Source organism: Gymnodraco acuticeps, unplaced genomic scaffold (assembly GCF_902827175.1).
Source record: "Gymnodraco acuticeps unplaced genomic scaffold, fGymAcu1.1, whole genome shotgun sequence".
In the NCBI taxonomy this organism is placed as follows: Eukaryota; Metazoa; Chordata; class Actinopteri; order Perciformes; family Bathydraconidae; genus Gymnodraco; species Gymnodraco acuticeps.
Genome location: NW_022992150.1, coordinates 2,276,883 through 2,294,805, shown reverse-complemented (window position 1 = coordinate 2,294,805; position 17,923 = coordinate 2,276,883). Strand labels below are relative to the sequence as shown.

The 17,923-nt window shown below is 40.0% G+C and overlaps 3 protein-coding genes across 4 annotated transcripts; 1 reads left to right on the top strand and 2 right to left on the bottom strand.

The window, feature by feature from the left end:
* Nucleotides 1-155: 155 nt before the first annotated feature.
* Nucleotides 156-6,884, bottom strand: dnajb13 (DnaJ heat shock protein family (Hsp40) member B13). Its single transcript, XM_034204196.1, has 8 exons — nucleotides 6,136-6,884; nucleotides 5,941-6,044; nucleotides 5,387-5,548; nucleotides 5,164-5,312; nucleotides 4,962-5,075; nucleotides 3,910-4,023; nucleotides 3,754-3,830; nucleotides 156-3,549 (listed from the first exon to the last, which is right to left on the bottom strand). Exons 1-8 carry the CDS (start codon nucleotides 6,201-6,203, stop codon nucleotides 3,390-3,392), a joined length of 948 nt encoding a protein of 315 aa, XP_034060087.1. The 5' UTR covers nucleotides 6,204-6,884; the 3' UTR covers nucleotides 156-3,389.
* Nucleotides 678-3,672, top strand: ucp2 (uncoupling protein 2). Its single transcript, XM_034204197.1, has 7 exons — nucleotides 678-824; nucleotides 1,062-1,236; nucleotides 1,363-1,567; nucleotides 1,649-1,846; nucleotides 2,563-2,664; nucleotides 2,760-2,940; nucleotides 3,089-3,672. The coding sequence occupies exons 2-7, from the start codon at nucleotides 1,111-1,113 to the stop codon at nucleotides 3,201-3,203; spliced, it is 927 nt and encodes a 308-aa protein (XP_034060088.1). The 5' UTR covers nucleotides 678-824; nucleotides 1,062-1,110; the 3' UTR covers nucleotides 3,204-3,672.
* Nucleotides 6,885-7,640: 756 nt separating the features above from the next.
* LOC117538477 (ras-related protein Rab-6A) lies at nucleotides 7,641-16,393 on the bottom strand. 2 transcript variants are annotated; one of them, XM_034204208.1, is made up of 8 exons: nucleotides 16,053-16,393; nucleotides 12,959-13,017; nucleotides 12,789-12,842; nucleotides 12,131-12,236; nucleotides 11,316-11,427; nucleotides 10,444-10,537; nucleotides 9,788-9,854; nucleotides 7,641-8,877 (listed from the first exon to the last, which is right to left on the bottom strand). In XM_034204208.1, exons 1-8 carry the CDS (start codon nucleotides 16,120-16,122, stop codon nucleotides 8,813-8,815), a joined length of 627 nt encoding a protein of 208 aa, XP_034060099.1. In that variant the 5' UTR covers nucleotides 16,123-16,393; the 3' UTR covers nucleotides 7,641-8,812. The 2 variants fall into 2 exon arrangements, with proteins under 2 accessions (XP_034060099.1, XP_034060098.1); XM_034204207.1 differs by lacking the exon at nucleotides 10,444-10,537 and adding an exon at nucleotides 10,860-10,953 and having other exon boundaries at nucleotides 16,053-16,390.
* Nucleotides 16,394-17,923: the final 1,530 nt, after the last annotated feature.

Sequence of the window (17,923 nt, the reverse complement as noted above, 5' to 3'; positions counted from 1 at the left end):
AAGACTAATCAACGAAACAAGAGACAGGTGAGGAGGGAGGAGAAAACACAGGGGCAACAGGTGAACACAATCAAGTAAACAGGTAGGAGGGAACACACACACACAGGAAATCAAAGACAGATCTAAACAAGACAAAACACAACACAGACAGATCGTGACAGCAACATTTTATTTTGGCAAAAATATTCTCAACATATTGAGGTCGTCCAATCAATTCCAACTTTGCTTTTTTTATTATTGTTGTGTTGTTGCTAGTATGTGGACACAAAATGGGAGGAATAAATAAAAATAGGTATTAACATATACACTTTAAGACAAAAACACCCTCAGGCTGTTTGTCACTCAGGCAGGTTTATAGTCCTCCATCCATTTGACCAGCAGGCAGCTCCTATAAAGTAGATGTGCTGGGGGTGGGGCCTTGGGAAAAACACATGTCATGATGTAACAGGAACAAGGCAGTATTTAAGGGGGCGGCTCTTGTGTGCACACTACTGCTTGTTTCACGGTTTCATTTTGCTATTGTCACTTGGAGAGGCATTTTACCAGGGATTTCACCAGGGATTCCAACTTTCTCAATTCAAATCAAGGTAAAATATATTTCCTGACCAAATATGTTGTTCTTAATACTGTTCCCCCTGCTTTTGTTTTCTATTTTACCTCATTTGTGTTCAATCCAGGATTTGGAGTATGATTTTAAGGCTCAACACTTCTGAAAAACCTTCTATGGAAAAACAAGGAAACCTATTTAAAGCTGGGACAACGTTCAGCCAGAGGGACACCTTTAGAGAATCCTGATCTCTAATGTCCAGACAGCTCCATTAAAGGTAAGACACATCCAAATTGAGAGTGGAAAATTAGGTGTACTATATTTTTAGCTCATGTGAGGTCAGCATGTTGTCTGCACATAATGTACTGAACAGCTTTCTTTCCTTTTAACATCAACAACTGCTCAACTTTAGCTATTGTTTTGCTTAATGGAGCTGTAACAAGCCAGCTGTGGGCATTCCTTCACTAAATAATCATTTAAATGGAATGTGTTTCTCTTATCCTTGTCCTATCAGCATTAATACAGTAGGTCCCTCTTCATATTGATTGCAATCATTCTGGAAAATGGTTGGATTTGGACCTGCAGATGTGCCTCCATCGGCAGCTGTGAAGTTTGTGGGAGCAGGAACTGCAGGATGCTTCGCTGACCTGCTCACCTTCCCTCTGGACACAGCCAAAGTGCGGCTGCAGGTAAGCTTCTTTTCTTCCCATCAACACGTGAAATTCTCATAATGCGTGTGAGTTTGCAAATATTGTGTAAAAGTCCCTTATTGTTTCTTCTTAATCTCACCTCTCGGTACTGTTTATCCCTCACAGATACAAGGGGAGGCCTCAGCAGGGAAGGAGTCTGCAGTGAGGTATCGGGGGGTGTTTGGCACCATCACCACCATGGTGCGTACAGAGGGGCCCCGGAGCCTTTACAGTGGACTGGTGGCAGGACTCCAGAGGCAGATGAGCTTTGCCTCTGTCCGCATTGGTCTCTACGACTCTGTTAAACAGTTCTACACTAAAGGCTCTGATCGTGAGTATCTATGAACATATTTATCTAGTTAATAAATTCCTGCAACAATCAGGCCTGACCCCTATCTCCCCTCTGCTCCAGATGTGGGTATCGGCAGTCGGCTGCTGGCAGGATGTACCACTGGTGCCATGGCAGTTGCTTTAGCTCAGCCTACAGATGTGGTGAAGGTTCGCTTCCAGGCTCAGGCCAGGTCTGCTGGGCAGGCCAGGCGCTACTGTGGCACCATTGATGCTTACAAGACCATTGCTAAGGAAGAAGGTATTCGTGGTCTGTGGAAAGGTACAGTAGCTTGAATTTACAGATAAAAGATGTAAGAAATCTGCATCGAATTGTACAAAAAGGACTAGACTTGTGTTACCTATTTTTTTTTTTTTTAGATGTGTTCTTTTATGACCTTGAATTATTATTTTTAAATATTTAAAGTAACAGCACACTTTATTCTCATTCTCTGCATTGGCTACTACTCCATCTCTGCCAGCATCTGTTTATATTTTGACTTTTTTTCGGTTTAAAGCCTGAAATTTAAGGTGCTTTTAAAAAAAAATCCTGATCATTCCTACTATTTTGAAGGATTTGAGTTAGTTATCAGAAAAACAACCTGAGCAAAGGTTAACGGTTGGGTCGCAGAACCTCCTAAATCTGATGAGCTTAGTGGAGGAAACAGTGATTTTTAAGGTGAGACTTGTATTCAGTGTATATTACTGATTCAATCATCGGGTCCTTTTGTTTTGGAGCTAAGGAAACCTCTAAGGTAAATGTGTCTCCTGATTTAAAAAAAACTCCTTGACAATGAACAATGAAAGAATTCTAACTGATTGCAATGAAGTCAATTTGTAAAACGACTATCAATGATCCCACACTACTTCACAACGTCATTGACACCTTTTTTTTTTAAATCATGAGACCCCTATTAGCATTGTGCCTTTTTTAAAAAGATCATTTTAAACCATGACCTTTTGTCTCTGACGATAAATCTTTTCTATTCTCTCACACAGGTACAGCTCCAAACATTGCTCGAAATGCAATTGTGAACTGCACTGAACTGGTGACGTACGATTACATCAAGGACACACTCCTTAAGTCCACTCCGCTCACAGGTTAAACAAAGACTGCAGTACATCCTGACGTACAACATAATGCTCCATTGTTCTTCTGTATGGAGAGGTAACGTTCAGTCTTCTCTTCTCCTCAGATAATCTGCCCTGCCACTTTGTATCGGCCTTCGGAGCAGGACTGTGCACAACAGTGATTGCCTCTCCAGTTGATGTGGTCAAAACAAGATATATGAACTCTCCACCCGGCCACTACCACAGCGTCCTCAAGTGTGCTGCTGCCATGATGAGCAAAGAGGGACCACGTGCTTTTTACAAGGGGTATGCTCTGACTGCGAGGTCAATATTGAGAGGATTAATGAGGATCTAAATCAAGCGTTTATGAAGGAAGGAGGAAAGAAAAGTGGTTGTTAACTGAACAGCTATTCTTATTGCAATCAATAATGTTGTTTTTATTTTTTCTCTTGAGGTTCATGCCATCTTTCTTACGCCTTGGCTCCTGGAACGTGGTGATGTTTGTGACGTACGAGCAGCTGAAGCGAGCCATGATGGCAGCGAATCACAACTACACCACTCGAGTGTAACCGTTATTGTCTGTCAGATGTTATTGCACAGCTGTGTTGTCTACACGGTTTTTTACTTTTTGTTGCCTCCAAGTGCATATTTCAACCTGAAGTGTTGTACAAATGATGATACTTATACTTGATACTTCTCTCTCTTATGACCACTTTTATCAGACACAGCATAGCAACACATGTACTAGAATAGGATCAGTCTTTCAAAGTTAGAGCTCGTCTGATCAGGTGCTTCCTCTCGGCGGAGAGCTTCTCAGGAAACTGGATTTCAAAAGTAATGATGAGGTTCCCTCTCTGAGAAGGATCCTGGGACCGAGGCATTCCCTCTCCACTCACCACTTTGTTGTACGAAGGGCTGATGTGTATGAAATAAAATCAGAGAAAGGAAGATGGTTATTTATGCACATGACGCACAAACCACATATCCTTCAAAAACCTCTCTGTTTGAGTTTATATAAAGTGCTTGAATTTCTTACAATCATCTTCCCTGTTTTCATTCATTCAGCCATCAATATGGTAACAAAATACAGACTGATGAATGTTATTTAGTGCTACTTACTGTACAATGTCATTGATGGGAATAGTAATTAGCCTGCTGTCTAGAGTCTCCACATCCACAGAGAACCCAGTTAAGGCCTGTGGGAAAAGGTCCAGTGTTTATTTGACTTGATCTTAAGTATGACTCATGCTGAAAATGATTATTTACATGACTCACCATCTCCAGGGTGATCTGGGCCTTGTAGATGAGGTCATTGTGTTGTCTCACAAACAGAAGATGGCTCTTCTGTCGCACTATGAACACGATATCAGCAGGGATGCTGTTTGGTCCCTAAGGGTAAAATACAGCAAACTGATTACCATGCATATCAGGCTCTTTCCCTAAAATACAGTTACTATCTGTTACACAAAAGATTTTTACACATAATTTATTTGGACCAAATGTAATCAAATCATATCTAGCAAAACAGAAAAGGTAAGGCAGCGTAAGAGCAAGAATGAGTCCCTGTATTATGTGGCTTTTATTCATATATGCAAAGAGATCAATGACGCCACCTACTGGCGGCAATGAAACAGATCTAGTGGATATCATAACCCCACAACTGAGTTATTATGCACTCTAAATCTTGCCCATTCATATTTAACCATAACTGCCACTGTTAACTTCCCATGATTCAAAGCTGTCAGTCACGCATTCTGTGGTCAACAGCTTGAGCAAGTTTCCATTCATCAGTATCATCTTAAACACATATTCATCAAACATGTCAATAAGCATCCAAACTTTCTAGAAGAATACATTCACTACAAAGCAAACGAATAATGCTTTTATGTTTGATCTATATATCCCAATAAGTTACAAACACATACTTATCTCACTATTCTTTATTCGTATCATATTCAAATACACAGTTTCACTAAAGTGGCACCAATAAGGTTACTGCAAAAATGTGTGAGACCCTGATGAAACCCCCTCCCCAAACGAAACCCTTTTTCTCAGATTTGCGTACACGTTATTTATTTTTCATATAAAATGATACATGTTGGCGCAGTGGTCACTTGCAGGGCTTTCCTCTAAAGCCTGCCGCACAGCAAAAGCTATGTAATGAAGTTGCAATACCTCGTAAATCAGCGTTGACCGGTCACAAGCAAACACATGATCGAAACACGTATTGTGAAAAAACATTTGAATAAGGAAAAGACATACTGAATGGCTTTTCAGTGACCATCATTACAACTGTATTCGTGTCAATGCGTGTATTGTTATATTACCTGATCTCCTTCTTTAGCAAAAATGATCCTCATGCCTTCTTTCCATCCAGGCCTCACATCAATAGTCAGGATCTTGTCTTTGATACTGGAAGTGCATCCATCTTCATTCATAACCTGTTAAACAAATGAATAGAACATTCATTTATATTTGAAATAGCTGTGGAATGACAATAGATAGTCTCTCACGCACAGAAGCTCTTACCCTGCGAGATATCTTTATCTTTTTTGTGCAGCCGTGGTAGAGGTCATCCAGGGACAGATGCATGTCTCTCTCGATGTGAGAGTCTTGTGTCTTCAACGCTACTGATCGCAGGCCGCCAAACTGAAGTGGTTCATCGTTTGTAAAGAAGTCTAACGAAAGAAGTGTAATGTAATTGATATGATATTTGAATAAGAACATTCACCATATGGTCTGATTTTCGCACCTGCAAATGGGTTGTCGCCTCCAAAAAACTCCTTGAAGGTTTTGCCTGGGTTCCCATGGTAGGCATATTTAGATGACCAAGCCCCGCTGCAGCCAAACTCAGGTGGGATGCCCCCTTTGAGACCCTCCTCACCAAACTTGTCATAGGTTGCCTTTTTCCGAGCTGTCACAGACAACATCTTTATTTTCATAGACACACACTGCAGCACATATTGGTTAAAATATGGTAACTTTATAAAAGGTTTTCAAAAGCACTTAATTATAGGGATTTGTGTAGCATTACAAAAGTGAAGCTATTGAATATTTTACACAATAAAAAATCTGTAAAATGATTCAAATTGGTATTTCTTGACAATAAGTGTTGAAGTATAACCAGTAGGAATATTAAAGTGTGAAGTGACATTGTTAGAACCACACTATATAGCCTAAAAGTAAAGATAGAATATTATACACCAGATATATTCACCTTTTTTTTCTTAATTTTTAGTGTAGTCTCAGTCTGTAGTGTAACCAACATACCATAAATGTGTTGGTTTATATTTCAACTTTACTTACGGTCGCTCAGCACATCGTAGGCTTCACCCAGCTGAAGGAACGTCTCACTGCTTCCTTTTTCTCTGTTTCTGCTCGGATGAAACTTCAATGCCAGTCCTCGAAATCTAGTAATAAAAAAAGCAAAACGTTGACAATAAACACATACAACTTAAATTGTTAACGTCTGTAAAGCAACTTCCGGAAACAAACACGTACGCCTTCTTTATATCTGCATCTGTTGCATTTCTGTTTATTTCCAGAGTCTCGTAGTATTCGCTACCCATTATGGAATTCAATACTTTAAATTAAGTCTAAAATAATCAAAGGACAGCTCAATATGCAGCGTTGGTGTTAAAAAACAAAGGTTTGATATAATAAATACTCAGTGCAGCGGTTGTTACGCTTGGTTTCCAGGGTAACAGATTCCCGGTAAACTCTCGCGTGACTTGCAAAAACGGCTCAGCCAATCACGAACAAGGATCCGCTGCACACGTTGTTCAATCTGAGAAACGGACAACATTTGAATGTGTTCATGTAAGAAAAAGCATCATAAAATTCTAATTTGGTGTCTTTTCGTAGGATGTTGTAAAACAGAAGTAGCCTATAGTTATTATTTTCAGCGTCTCAGTTGCCTGTAAGCTTAAGCTATTAAAACGGCTATACAAATACATTTTATTTGATTTAATTCCTTTCATTTGTTTTGTGATGACCAATGATCAGGATTAATCTAATTTTGGATTTCATAGGGGTATAATTCACCCAATTACAGACAGTAACATTAATTTTATTCTGGAAAATGTCAGCCTTACTACTACCACTTTGACACAGGATCCCTCCAAAACACAGGGCCACAAGACATTGAGGCAAAAATACTTCATATTTAAGTTTAATTTTCCTAATTCTAATTGAAATTGGTAGTTTATCAGATTATGTGAAACTAAAGTTGGGGCCCAATATAGCATGCTTTGCAATAGGGAACAACAGGTGGCTATATATGGCCTCATACATCCCTAAATGAAATAGCCTCCCCATGATTACGTTTGTCAAACCACACATTTAGGCATGAAAAACAGCAGCATTGTGTTTGATGGAGCAGTTATTAAGTTAATATGTTGTTGATAATGCTGGCTCAGTGGCATGGCATACTTTGGAGTCGTAGCCACATGGGCTTTTCCTGCCAGGTCAAAATGTCTCCTGTGAAATAAGCCTATTAGTGCCAATTAGTCCAGGTCCAGCATTCTGCTCCTGCAGGACAGCTTATTACTGTCAGGCCTTCAGTTCTCATGAGGGAGCAACACTGTTCAGGCCTTGCTCTTAATAACAGACTCTGCTGTTCTGTTCCTGCGCTTAACACTTTGCTGCCACTGCTGACGATCTGCAGATCAACAATACTCTTTTATCTTTGATTTGTAATTTAGATTTAGAGCTGTCAGATCAGGTTCAAACATTATCACAGCCACAATTATTTCATGGCACAAAACCGTCATTGGCACGTTATCAGTTGTATAATAAAGGTAGCCTACTATTAAAATGCATAGTGTTCGTTTTGTCTGTGCAATTTTTTTCTTTTCCTTTAAATATTTGTGATATGTGTGGGGCATTCGAGTAGGGAGAACAATATATTGTATTATTACTATTTTAATTACCAGCTTAATGCCTAATTCAAGTGTAACAAATGGTTCAAGGAAAATATTAAAGCTTGGACATTGAAAAATTCCAGCCACATTGACAAGTGTATTTTTTATTCTTTCATTTAAAATCATTCCAGACACAAACGTTAAGGACTACTTTGCTATACATACCAGACTCTCCTCCATAAGTCCACACAACAATTGCACTGTATTATCAGTAAGATCAAATTGCCATCTAGCTCTCTGCTGATTTTCACAAGGTGTTTCAGACGGATACATAATTCATTAGTGATTCACCAGAAGTGTAGATATTAACAGCCATAAAAAAAAGAAACATGAATCCAATACAAATAAATAAAGTCATTGTGGATTAAATACACATGTAGAATAATCATTAACAAAAGATCAATGCCAACAGAATAAAACAAAAAAACAAGTATTTAAAGTGTTCATAAAACCTCATACCAAACTAGTTTAACCCAAAAACCAAGGAAGCCCTCTACAATTAAACTCCAAAAGGCATATATATCTAAATGTTTACAGTGGGTTTTCATGATTATGACTCTTATAATATATGAGAAAACACTTCTCAAGCACTATCTTTAAAGCAGTAGTTTTAATCTATGATAGCTGTAGTCTTTAGAAAAAATAATTAGAGATCTATTCAAATAAAAAGGTAATATAAAATGGAAGCCAGGGTAAAAATAACCAATCTCAAGGGACAAGTGTGGGAAGAGAGGAAGGACGGTAATGGGGATGACGTAGTTATAGTGTTGCTCTTAGAGTTAGTGTGTTTGTGCTGGTGTGTGACCGTGTCCAGACATTGAAACAACAAAAAGAACAGTGTTATTGTTGTGCTTATTAAACTTAAAGCAATATTTAAAAATGTTGAACAATATTCTCAATCTTGATCAGATACTTTAATGCATAAACACACGTGTTCCTTCTTTCAGTTTGGTTCAAAAGGTCATCTTTAGACACTCATTACTCTTAAGCCCCCCATCTCGGTCTGTTTGAAATGACAGGCAACAGCTGTGGATACCGTTTCAACATGTGTGTTACAGTGCAAATATTCAATGTAAGAGATGTATGACTTTCAGAGCATCCACATCCAAAACAGCTTTCCACAGAGTAACGGCTGTAGTGTTCTCTCTTAGGCTGGGGAACAGGCGGTGCAGTTTAGGGTACAGACACACAAATTATTGAAAAAAAAGCAGGTAAGAGAAATATTTAGCTTTATGTCATTATGACATAAGCCGGCATTAGCAGGAACAGCCGCCTTCGCTGGCCGGTAGCTCCGGTTGCTCCTTTAGTTTAATGTCAATCACTGAAGGGTTTAGGAGTTAGGGAACGTCACAGAACTGGAATAAAACAACTGGAAAATGTTCACGAATAAACTAAACTCCACAACTGCTGTCCATGCTTAAGTTATTGTTTAAAATGTGTTATATATAAAAATGCTATATCATTTGTTTTCTACTGCAGGACATGCCAGGCTTGAATAAGTTAAATATGTTTTCCATACAAACCAAACAGCCACTGTGCGAGCTGAGTTTTAGGGAACATTCCACACTGCATTTCAAATCAGATTCCATTCTAGAGAAAATAAATCATGTTTGATGTTCCTCTCATGTGACATTTAACCGGGGAGTTAGGGCTATAATTAAGGTAGTTTATCTTTTTAACATTGAAAGCTTCTATAGCTATTCTTTTCTAAACTAACCAATTTTCTTTATAATTATAACTTTTGGAATTCATGGAAAAGCAGGTTATTTCCTAAAAACCTGGGGTAAACTTTGGAAATGGTCACATCGGTATCTTCAAATATGTTGACCGTTGGACTTCACAATGCTCGAGTTATTGGAAATGTTTGGAACGCACGAGTAAGAAACAATACTACGAAGTCAGTGCCAGAATCAAAATCGACAACTAATATTAGTCTGTATCTGTAACTGTGCAGGGATACCAGGTAAGAAGATTGAATAAACGGAAGTCAATGTTATAAAGGATGCTGAGCAAACTATGTGGTACAGTCCTAACTGCAGCCTAGAGGTGGTGAGTATTTCTCTGTTGGAGCACAATACGTGTCCTCACTGGTCAAATAAATCAAAAAGAGACCCAAAGGTCAAACAACATCTGTCTGTCACAGTGCTGAGTTACATTCTCCCTCTGGCAGGGGCTATCCATATGACACAACATTAGAGACCCTCTGACACTGACACGCACACAAAGGATACTCTCCTCTCGGCTCTTGTCCTGTGTGGTGTCCATGCCGGGGAGGGCGGCTGCCACGCGACGGAAGAGCTGCAAGGAGAGACAACCAGATGTGTTCTGTCAGAGCAGGAAGTAGACTCACATCAGGACAAACGCACAAGATGAAGGAAAGATAGCGCATTCCCATTACATGATTTAGCTTGAAGCTCGCACAGAGGAAGACGGCCACCAGAGCTTTCACCAAATTAGATTTGTAATTTAGCAGCAAACGGCAAGGCTATATTTCTGTGGATTGGTGCCTTACTTTAACATTCATTGATGGAGCTCCGTACATTTAAAGTGATTTATGAGTTTTAAAAAGGGACCCCCGCACTAAAGAACATCACATAGAACTACACTTCATACACATGCAATTCAAATACTGCTAATGTGCTAATGAGCGTTTTGGTTTGCAGACCCCGACCCACCTGCACGACCAAAGGTTTGCCAATCAAAAATAATGACTTCTTTCAGGTGGGAGAGAGCTTCAAAAACAAATCCACACACCTCACTTTCAACCAGAGCAAGCCGACATTTGAAGCACACCTTAATGCACACATGGGTGTGTGAAACAGAAGCCAACCAGAAGAGAGAATGAGCACTATGAGCCCACACACACGAGAAGGTGCACACGCTCTACCTGCTTGGCATTGTAGCCTGTCTTTGCACTCGTTTCAATAAACAGAACATTCATCTCTTTCGCTCTCTGCTCTCCCTCCTCTGTGGTTATCTGTCTGCGATGAGTCACAACACACACACACACACACACATATCGCCACAGACAACAACACAAACACACAAGGGGAAAGAAAATACAGAGTGTGAATAGGTTGCAGTGGAATAACAAGTCGTGCCCCTTCCCGATGCTGCTGCCACCTGGGATCTAGACCAAAAGACGGCTAAATAAATCCAGAATAACTCTTTATAGATATTAGATTTAAAATCCAACCCTGCCTGAAGCTCTGACCTTGATTTGGTCCGGCGATCTTTAGTTGTGGAGCGCAGGCAGCAGCTTGGGCATCAGGAGTACAGAGCACGACTCACACACACTCTCACCTGCTTTACGTTGTAGCCCGCTTTCGCACTAGTCTCAATAAACATCACATTTAGCTCTTTGGCTTTCCGCTCACCCTCTTCAATAGATACTTGCCTGCGGTAGATAAAGGGGGTTAGGAGATGCAGAGAAAACATGGTACAGCTGACTTCATTAATCAGGTGGATTGAGAAGATCACAGCACAGGGTCTTCCAGATCAAATAATATCAAACATCACAGCGGACAACTATCAATTTCTTTATGAGGTTGATTTGTTAAATAATCAATATCTTCAAACAATGTAGTTTGAAACAAAGTGTAAAAAAAGTCAATGGGGTGCTTTGACATCCACGAAGGGCAGAGATAACCTGCTCTGCCTGAGTGTCGACAGCCAGCAGCACCGATCAATGACTTCATTAGTATGCTCTAAATGGAGAGGAGCCACTTACAGAGGCAGGAGGAAGGAAGAGCAGATTACCTTTTGTCTGCAAGGTCTGTCTTGTTTCCCACCAACATGATAATGACATCACTTCCTCTCTCCGTCCTCACATCATCAATCCATTTTGTGGTTTGCTGGAAGGAGTTGACGTCTGAAAGAAAGTGGGGAGAGGAAAAGACAGCGGGGCATCAGTATTCAGGGGATGTGAGAACGGTTTGTGACGGGAAGGAAGAGGAATTACATGTCCTGCACATCTTCACCAAGTCTGATGTCTATTATTTGAATTAAAGGACTGTAATGTGTTAAAGGTCACCTATTATGCAAAATCCACTTGTTCATGTCTTTAATACATCACCATGTGTCCCCTCTGTGGAAAGAGATTCTGAAACTTTCAGGAAAAAAGATTCACTCACTTTTTGTCCTGATCCATTTCTATAAAAACCTGATCAGATTTAGGCCACTTTATGATGTCATAACGATTTGTTGGCTTGTGTAACCATTGTGTAACACCCCCCCCCCTTATCACCTGAATCTCCTCCTAGAGCACCATTGTGTTCTTTTTAACCAAATATCTCTCAGAGGGGCGTGGGGAGGGGCTCCTTATTTTCATCTAAAGTAACAGACAGAGAATCATCACTTTTGAAACAGGGCTGAAACAGAGGGGATTGTGGGTAATGCTACAATGCATAATCTGTTTGGTATTTTGAGCCAAACCCTTCAGAGACATGTTTTGTATATATATCTGAGAGCTATAATATATTGATGAAAATCAGTATAATAGGGGACCTTTCAATGAGACAGAGCATGAGGCTAATGTGGCATGTTTATATAACGTGCACAGGTAATCCACGTACTTGTGATGTCGTACACTACGACTGCAGCAGCTGAGTCTCTGATGTAACTCGGGATCAGGCTACGAAACCTCTCCTGCCCCGCCGTGTCCCACAACTGCAACCTGATCTGAGGGGGGGGGCAGGAAGGGGATGAGGGAGAAACAGAAGAAGAGAAAAACAAAGAAACAAAACAAAAAGGGATGAAAATAAAACGAGACAAAACCGATGTCAGAAATAAGGTACGTTATGGTGACAACAAGCAAATAGAAAGAAAACTGAATGAAGTCAGATGGGAGGAAGTGACCGACAGAGTTAGCAAGCTGTCTGGGCCCAGTGTGTGTGTGTGTGTGGGGGGGATAACTAAATAATCAGCCTTCACTTGTCATCAACCCTCCTCCTTTGATCAAGTAAGGTGTTCGATTTCAAAACAGGAATGAGGAGAATAGATGGAGAGGTAGGAAGGAGAGGAAGAAACTTGTGCTGAGGGGAGAAACAAACAAAGGAAGGGAGGACAATCTGAGTGTGTGTGTGTGTGGGCGGGGGGGTGCACTTGGAAGGCAAAAAAGCTGTGTGTGCTTGTTAGAAACAACCAAACTAAACTACTATGAAAAATGGCGTCTGCAATAAATAGTTAAATAGAATAGCAACAAACACTAGTTGTTAAAAATGTTTTACTCACTGTTCGGTCTTCAAGGTACATGGTTTTCGACAGGAAATCTATTCCTATTGTGGCCTGAAAATTAATGACAAGTAGTAAATAAACAAGCATAACCTTCTTCAACTCATCAATGTCTGGGGATGAATGAACTTTTCACGAGTGATGAAATCAGGTGGAGGTGTTGGTCTCACTTGGTAAGTGTTGTCGAAGCTGTCATACATGAACCTGGTGATCAGAGAAGTCTTTCCCACTGAAAGACAAACGGAAACAAAGAAAATGCCCTGATTACACTTTTATTGTGTAGCTTAAACAGTTCTCATTTGGAATGGCTAAAATAATGTGTGGCTAAAGCAAGTAGGGCTACGAGTCTTTGACTAATGGCGCATTTCCACTGCAGCGGGTAGCCCCGTTTAAGCGTCCTTAACCGTCCTCAAGCGTCCTCAAGCGGCCAGGCCAGTTTTTGGTGGCGTTTCCATATAGCCTAGTACCGGCTAGCGGGTACTTTTTCCCTCTTTTTCCGGCCCCATAAAATCGTGGTTCCCTCAGACCAGGGCCAGGGCTGAACTAGTGATGTCAACACTCTCGACTGCTGATTGGTCAGAGAGAATCGTCACAAGATTGCGCGCGAGTTCATCCCTAGCGTTGCATATATATTTAGAAGCAAGCTTGCAGCATTTTTATAAACAGCATTTTGTAAACGGATGAGCTACAAAATGGCTACGTCTAATAAGAAAAGCACACCGTGGTCGACCGAGGAGGTGACGACGTTCCTACATCTCATTGGGGATGATCAAATCCAGCGGGAGCTCGACGGAACAACTCGAAATGTGAACAAAAACAAAGCCGATCGCCCCGCCTACACTGCGTTGCTACCCCAGGTCCTAAACTGTAATGGAAATGCGCCACGGCCTCGGACGGCCAGCGAGGCAGCCCGAGGCCAGAGCGAGGACGCTTAGGGACACTTAAACGGGGCTACCCCGCTGCAGTGGAAATGCGCCATAACTGACTAATTATCCATCTATCCATTATCTTCTAATTTTTTAGAGCCCAATGTGAGATCTTGAAATTACTCTACTTATATGCGAAACATTCCAAAACAAATGAATTTATAATTATACAAAACACAGAAAATAATTACGCTCACATTTGAAATGCTGCAATTTCTTGCTTGACAATGATCAAACAAATAACCTAAATGATTGCAGAACACTTCTCTGATAATCGACTTGGTCAGGTTAACCAACTATTCATTTAGTTCTTGTTGAAAATAAACAACATTGAAGACCAAAACAGAAACGCTAAATGATAATAACTTTAGGGAGAGAAGGCCAGTTTCAAATAATAATAATAATAATAAAGGAGGGGGGGTTAAGTGAAAAGTATATAGCGTGAGCCTCTCTCATTATGTAAGGTGCAGCCTGATGTTCAACTTTGCTGACAATTTGAAATGTAAGAAAATATCATAAATAAATGAGGGGTTATAATGAACTGGTGGGTAACAGAGTTGAAATAAGAACTAACATCAAAGTTGTGTACAGTCCACGAGCCACAGATGACGAACCCTCTAACTGGACTGAAGCTGAGAACAGCATGTCATGAGACTCCTGCTGCCCTCTGAGGGATCTGGTCCATTATTAAAGGGTGTGGTGCACAGCCCTTTGTAGGAGACATTTAAGGGTTGAGGAATGTTGAGAGACTAGTAGGGTTGGGAAACCTGGCTCCCCATTTATTAAGTTTCTAAAAAAGGTTTTGCCTAGCTCTTTAAAGGCCTAACTGATGAGGTAGTTAGGTACTCCACGTCTATGCTTACTCTTCCACCTTCTCTAAACATGGCTCCGTTTCATAACAGTTACTTCAACCTTGCTGATTTTCACCTGTAAAACTTTACTTTTACAACACTACAGAGAAATAGATACTGTTGCTATGAGCGCCCACATTCAGCTCCCCAGCCTCAGACTGTTTTGCTGAGCTAGAGTTACACTATCTGTTACACTGCACCTCAAGTGATGATGACATGGCCAAAGCCAACACTGCTGTGTACAAGGAACAACAGCTGATCACACAACGTCTGACAAACACCAAGTCTGTTTTATCTTGATGGGAGAGTAATAAACCAGGCGACAACATCCCTGAAGAAATACTTACTGACCTTATTCAACCAAATAGATATTGTCAGACCAAAATGATGAATCCACATAAACTATAGCTTCTTAATTACTGTCATCAAATTCAGTGTTACCAATATCAGTTTTATTTCAGCAGGTTTATCCATCAGACAGAAATAATCCTATGGTGTGAAGTACACAGATTTTAAACTCATGATTATATGTGTACTTGCTATCAGCAGATACCCAAGCTCAGATATCAGAAACGGTATCAGGAGGAGGAGAACAAGTTCAATCAGTTCATCCCAATTCTAAATAAAACCCCAAAGTTCAGCTTCCACTATGTGCTTTGTGTTGGCATGCTTAACACACAGCTTTGGAAAGAGTAGAAAGACGTGGAAGTACAGTGCTGGAATATATAATGAACAACCCAACACCTTAACCTTTGAGAACAGACACATGATTGTTAAGTATGGAACTATACAGAACCCTTCCAGTACAAGTACACCCTGTGTTACTCAGAGATGCAGGAAAAAGGGAAAATGACTAGGGAGAGTGTAGGAATGCCACTGAGCAGGTTCAGTAATTGGGATTCATCCCCCTCAGCAGAAAAGCACCTCGGGTGGTCAAACTGATTTGACTGTGTAATCATACTCATATTATTTGTGGACTTTGAGATTGATATTATTCCTCGGAACACAGCACCAGATACAATAAATCACATATAACACACTTAGCGTGTAGCCTCTACTTAGGAAGTAACATTAATGCAAAGACAATATACAACCACTGTTTTTATCATATAGAATATAAAGTAGCTAATAGCACTGTATTTCACTACTTAATTGATACTTCTAACTTCGTAGTAGCGGCCACTGCCTCCGCTAATAGCATGTTATTACAGCTCACAGCGGAAGTTAGCCAACAAGTCAATTTCCACACACATTACTCAACCTATCAGGAAAAGCAACGAAACGCACCCCATAAAGCTAGGGTGGATACCTTTAGAAACAAATTACTCTGTTGCAATACTTTTACTGTGCCAAGTGTAATGATACGCAGCTAATGTTAGCTAAGCTAACTGGTTAACGTTAATCGCCCACCAAACTCTAGTGTTAGTGTTAAGAACATTACGCATATTCGACATACAAACAACATCCGACGTTAGCATCACACTTACCACTCTGTTCCCCCAGAAAGACCAGTTTAAACTTTCTTAAAGGGTTTCCAAAGTCCCCGGCCGAAGACATGACTGAAAACTGACGATACTTCTCTCCACAGCTAGCCAGTAGCTAATGCTAGCTAATCAGATATCAACGATAATCAAGATGCCGGGTTGTCAACCCTCTACACAGGCCACCTGGTGATGTGTCGTGCTCCAAAATTCTTACTTTCAGCTTTCAGGAACTTTTTGATAACTCACTAACTACTGCGGCCAAGTTACCATTCCTGTCAGTTGTCTGACATGTCTGGACTCTGGAGCAGCTACCCACCCTGGGCTACTTTCTTCTTCTTCATACACAAAGTTGACTGTGTTCGGGATGTCAACCTTATTGTTCTGCTGCCCTCTGGTGGTGGAGGATACATCAGAGAAAAGGTGAAACCCTTTAGCTGAACAACGCACTGAAGAATGCAACAAGAAATGACAAGCTTTAAATCATAAACCACCTGTTTCCATTTACGCATGTATAGTGTACAGACATTAGGACCGAGGCATAACCAAAAGAAGCAGCCTGAAAATGAAGCGTGTTGTTTCTCGACATTTCCACCAGGGGGCGGACCCACCCCACCACCTAACAACCTTTATATTAATCGCATAGATGATTTACCTACCTATGTTGTGGTAATGATTCAATTGACCCTTTATTTAATTTATATTTGTTGAAAAACTTTTCCTCAGAATGGTCTTTTGATTATTACATTGACTTGAAACTGTTATGCGGTGTATCCTTGCCCTGTATACGTCTAGCACTTATAATAGTAAAGCATTTGCATATCAATTATATTATTATATTATTGTTCAAACCTAGTATTATACAGGAATGTTTATGTATTGACACTCCCCATTTGAAAATATTGAGCAACACCATGTGGTGTTGGAGACATTCCTGCAATAATGTGCATATACATTCTTCTAGCCGCTATATTATTGCCAGGTTTGACTTGCAATGCTCTGAACACCATCCAACTGGCATGATTATCTTTGTGATTTAAAATAATAATCACAGTTGTGGGTAGCAGTGTGTAGGTGTGAAAGTGGAAGTCTTACTTGTCAGACACTTTTTAAATTGGATCTTGCTGTGATGTTTACAGGAGCTCACATTCGATTGCTTATGACATTCAGCTGCTGTCCAGAAGGTGAAAGCCCTCAATATACAAGGTGACTTCATTTACCTGCTTCAGCCAGAGACAAACCAACAAATTAACAATTTATATTGACTCTATTCATGATCAATATAGTACTAATTGTATTTGACTGATAACAACTTGGTAGAACAATTACCTTAAAATTGTGTAACACATGTTTCTAGTGATGTTTTTCACATATTTAGAAATATATTAATATTTTTAATAATAATAATAGTTGCCTACTAATCCAAAGGATTAAAATTGAATTTTTCTATTTTTCTTTCACTATTGATGTTTATTCAGCACAAGATAGAACAAATGCATAGTGATATATCAGGGATGTTGCTGAGGCATTTACAAAGCCAGGGTCTGCTCTTTCATTCACACAAAACCATACTTGATCGTAATCATACTCACATTTATTAATAATCACCTCTGGCTTTCATATTTCATCAAGTGTCCTTGTCGTGACGATAATGCCACTCTTGCATAACTCTTAATTAACATTGCATGTATTTAAATATTGATTATTCCGACAAGATACACATATGGGACACACAGAGTATGTTTACTTGGCAATCTTTAAGAGATCAAACTAAAATTATATATATATATATATATATATTGGTTCCTTGCAGAATATGGTAAGCATGTCAGATTTTACATTTGCAGTTTTTAGAATGCCCTGAAGAAACCCACATA

Coding starts and splice junctions, on each gene's coding strand:
- ucp2 (XM_034204197.1), top strand. CDS start 1,111: ATGGTTGGATTTGGACCTGCAGATGTGCCTCCATCGGCAGCTGTGAAG. Junction 1,237..1,362: donor CAGCCAAAGTGCGGCTGCAG/GTAAGCTTCTTT, acceptor TATCCCTCACAG/ATACAAGGGGAGGCCTCAGC. Junction 2,941..3,088: donor CCACGTGCTTTTTACAAGGG/GTATGCTCTGAC, acceptor TTTTCTCTTGAG/GTTCATGCCATCTTTCTTAC.
- dnajb13 (XM_034204196.1), bottom strand. CDS start 6,203: ATGGGTAGCGAATACTACGAGACTCTGGAAATAAACAGAAATGCAACA. Junction 5,076..5,163: donor AGATAAAGATATCTCGCAGG/GTAAGAGCTTCT, acceptor TTTGTTTAACAG/GTTATGAATGAAGATGGATG. Junction 4,024..4,961: donor TTGCTAAAGAAGGAGATCAG/GTAATATAACAA, acceptor TTTTACCCTTAG/GGACCAAACAGCATCCCTGC.
- LOC117538477 (XM_034204208.1), bottom strand. CDS start 16,122: ATGTCTTCGGCCGGGGACTTTGGAAACCCTTTAAGAAAGTTTAAACTG. Junction 12,237..12,788: donor TGTACCTTGAAGACCGAACA/GTGAGTAAAACA, acceptor CCCCCCCCTCAG/ATCAGGTTGCAGTTGTGGGA. Junction 11,428..12,130: donor CGTAGTGTACGACATCACAA/GTACGTGGATTA, acceptor ACTTTCTTTCAG/ACGTCAACTCCTTCCAGCAA.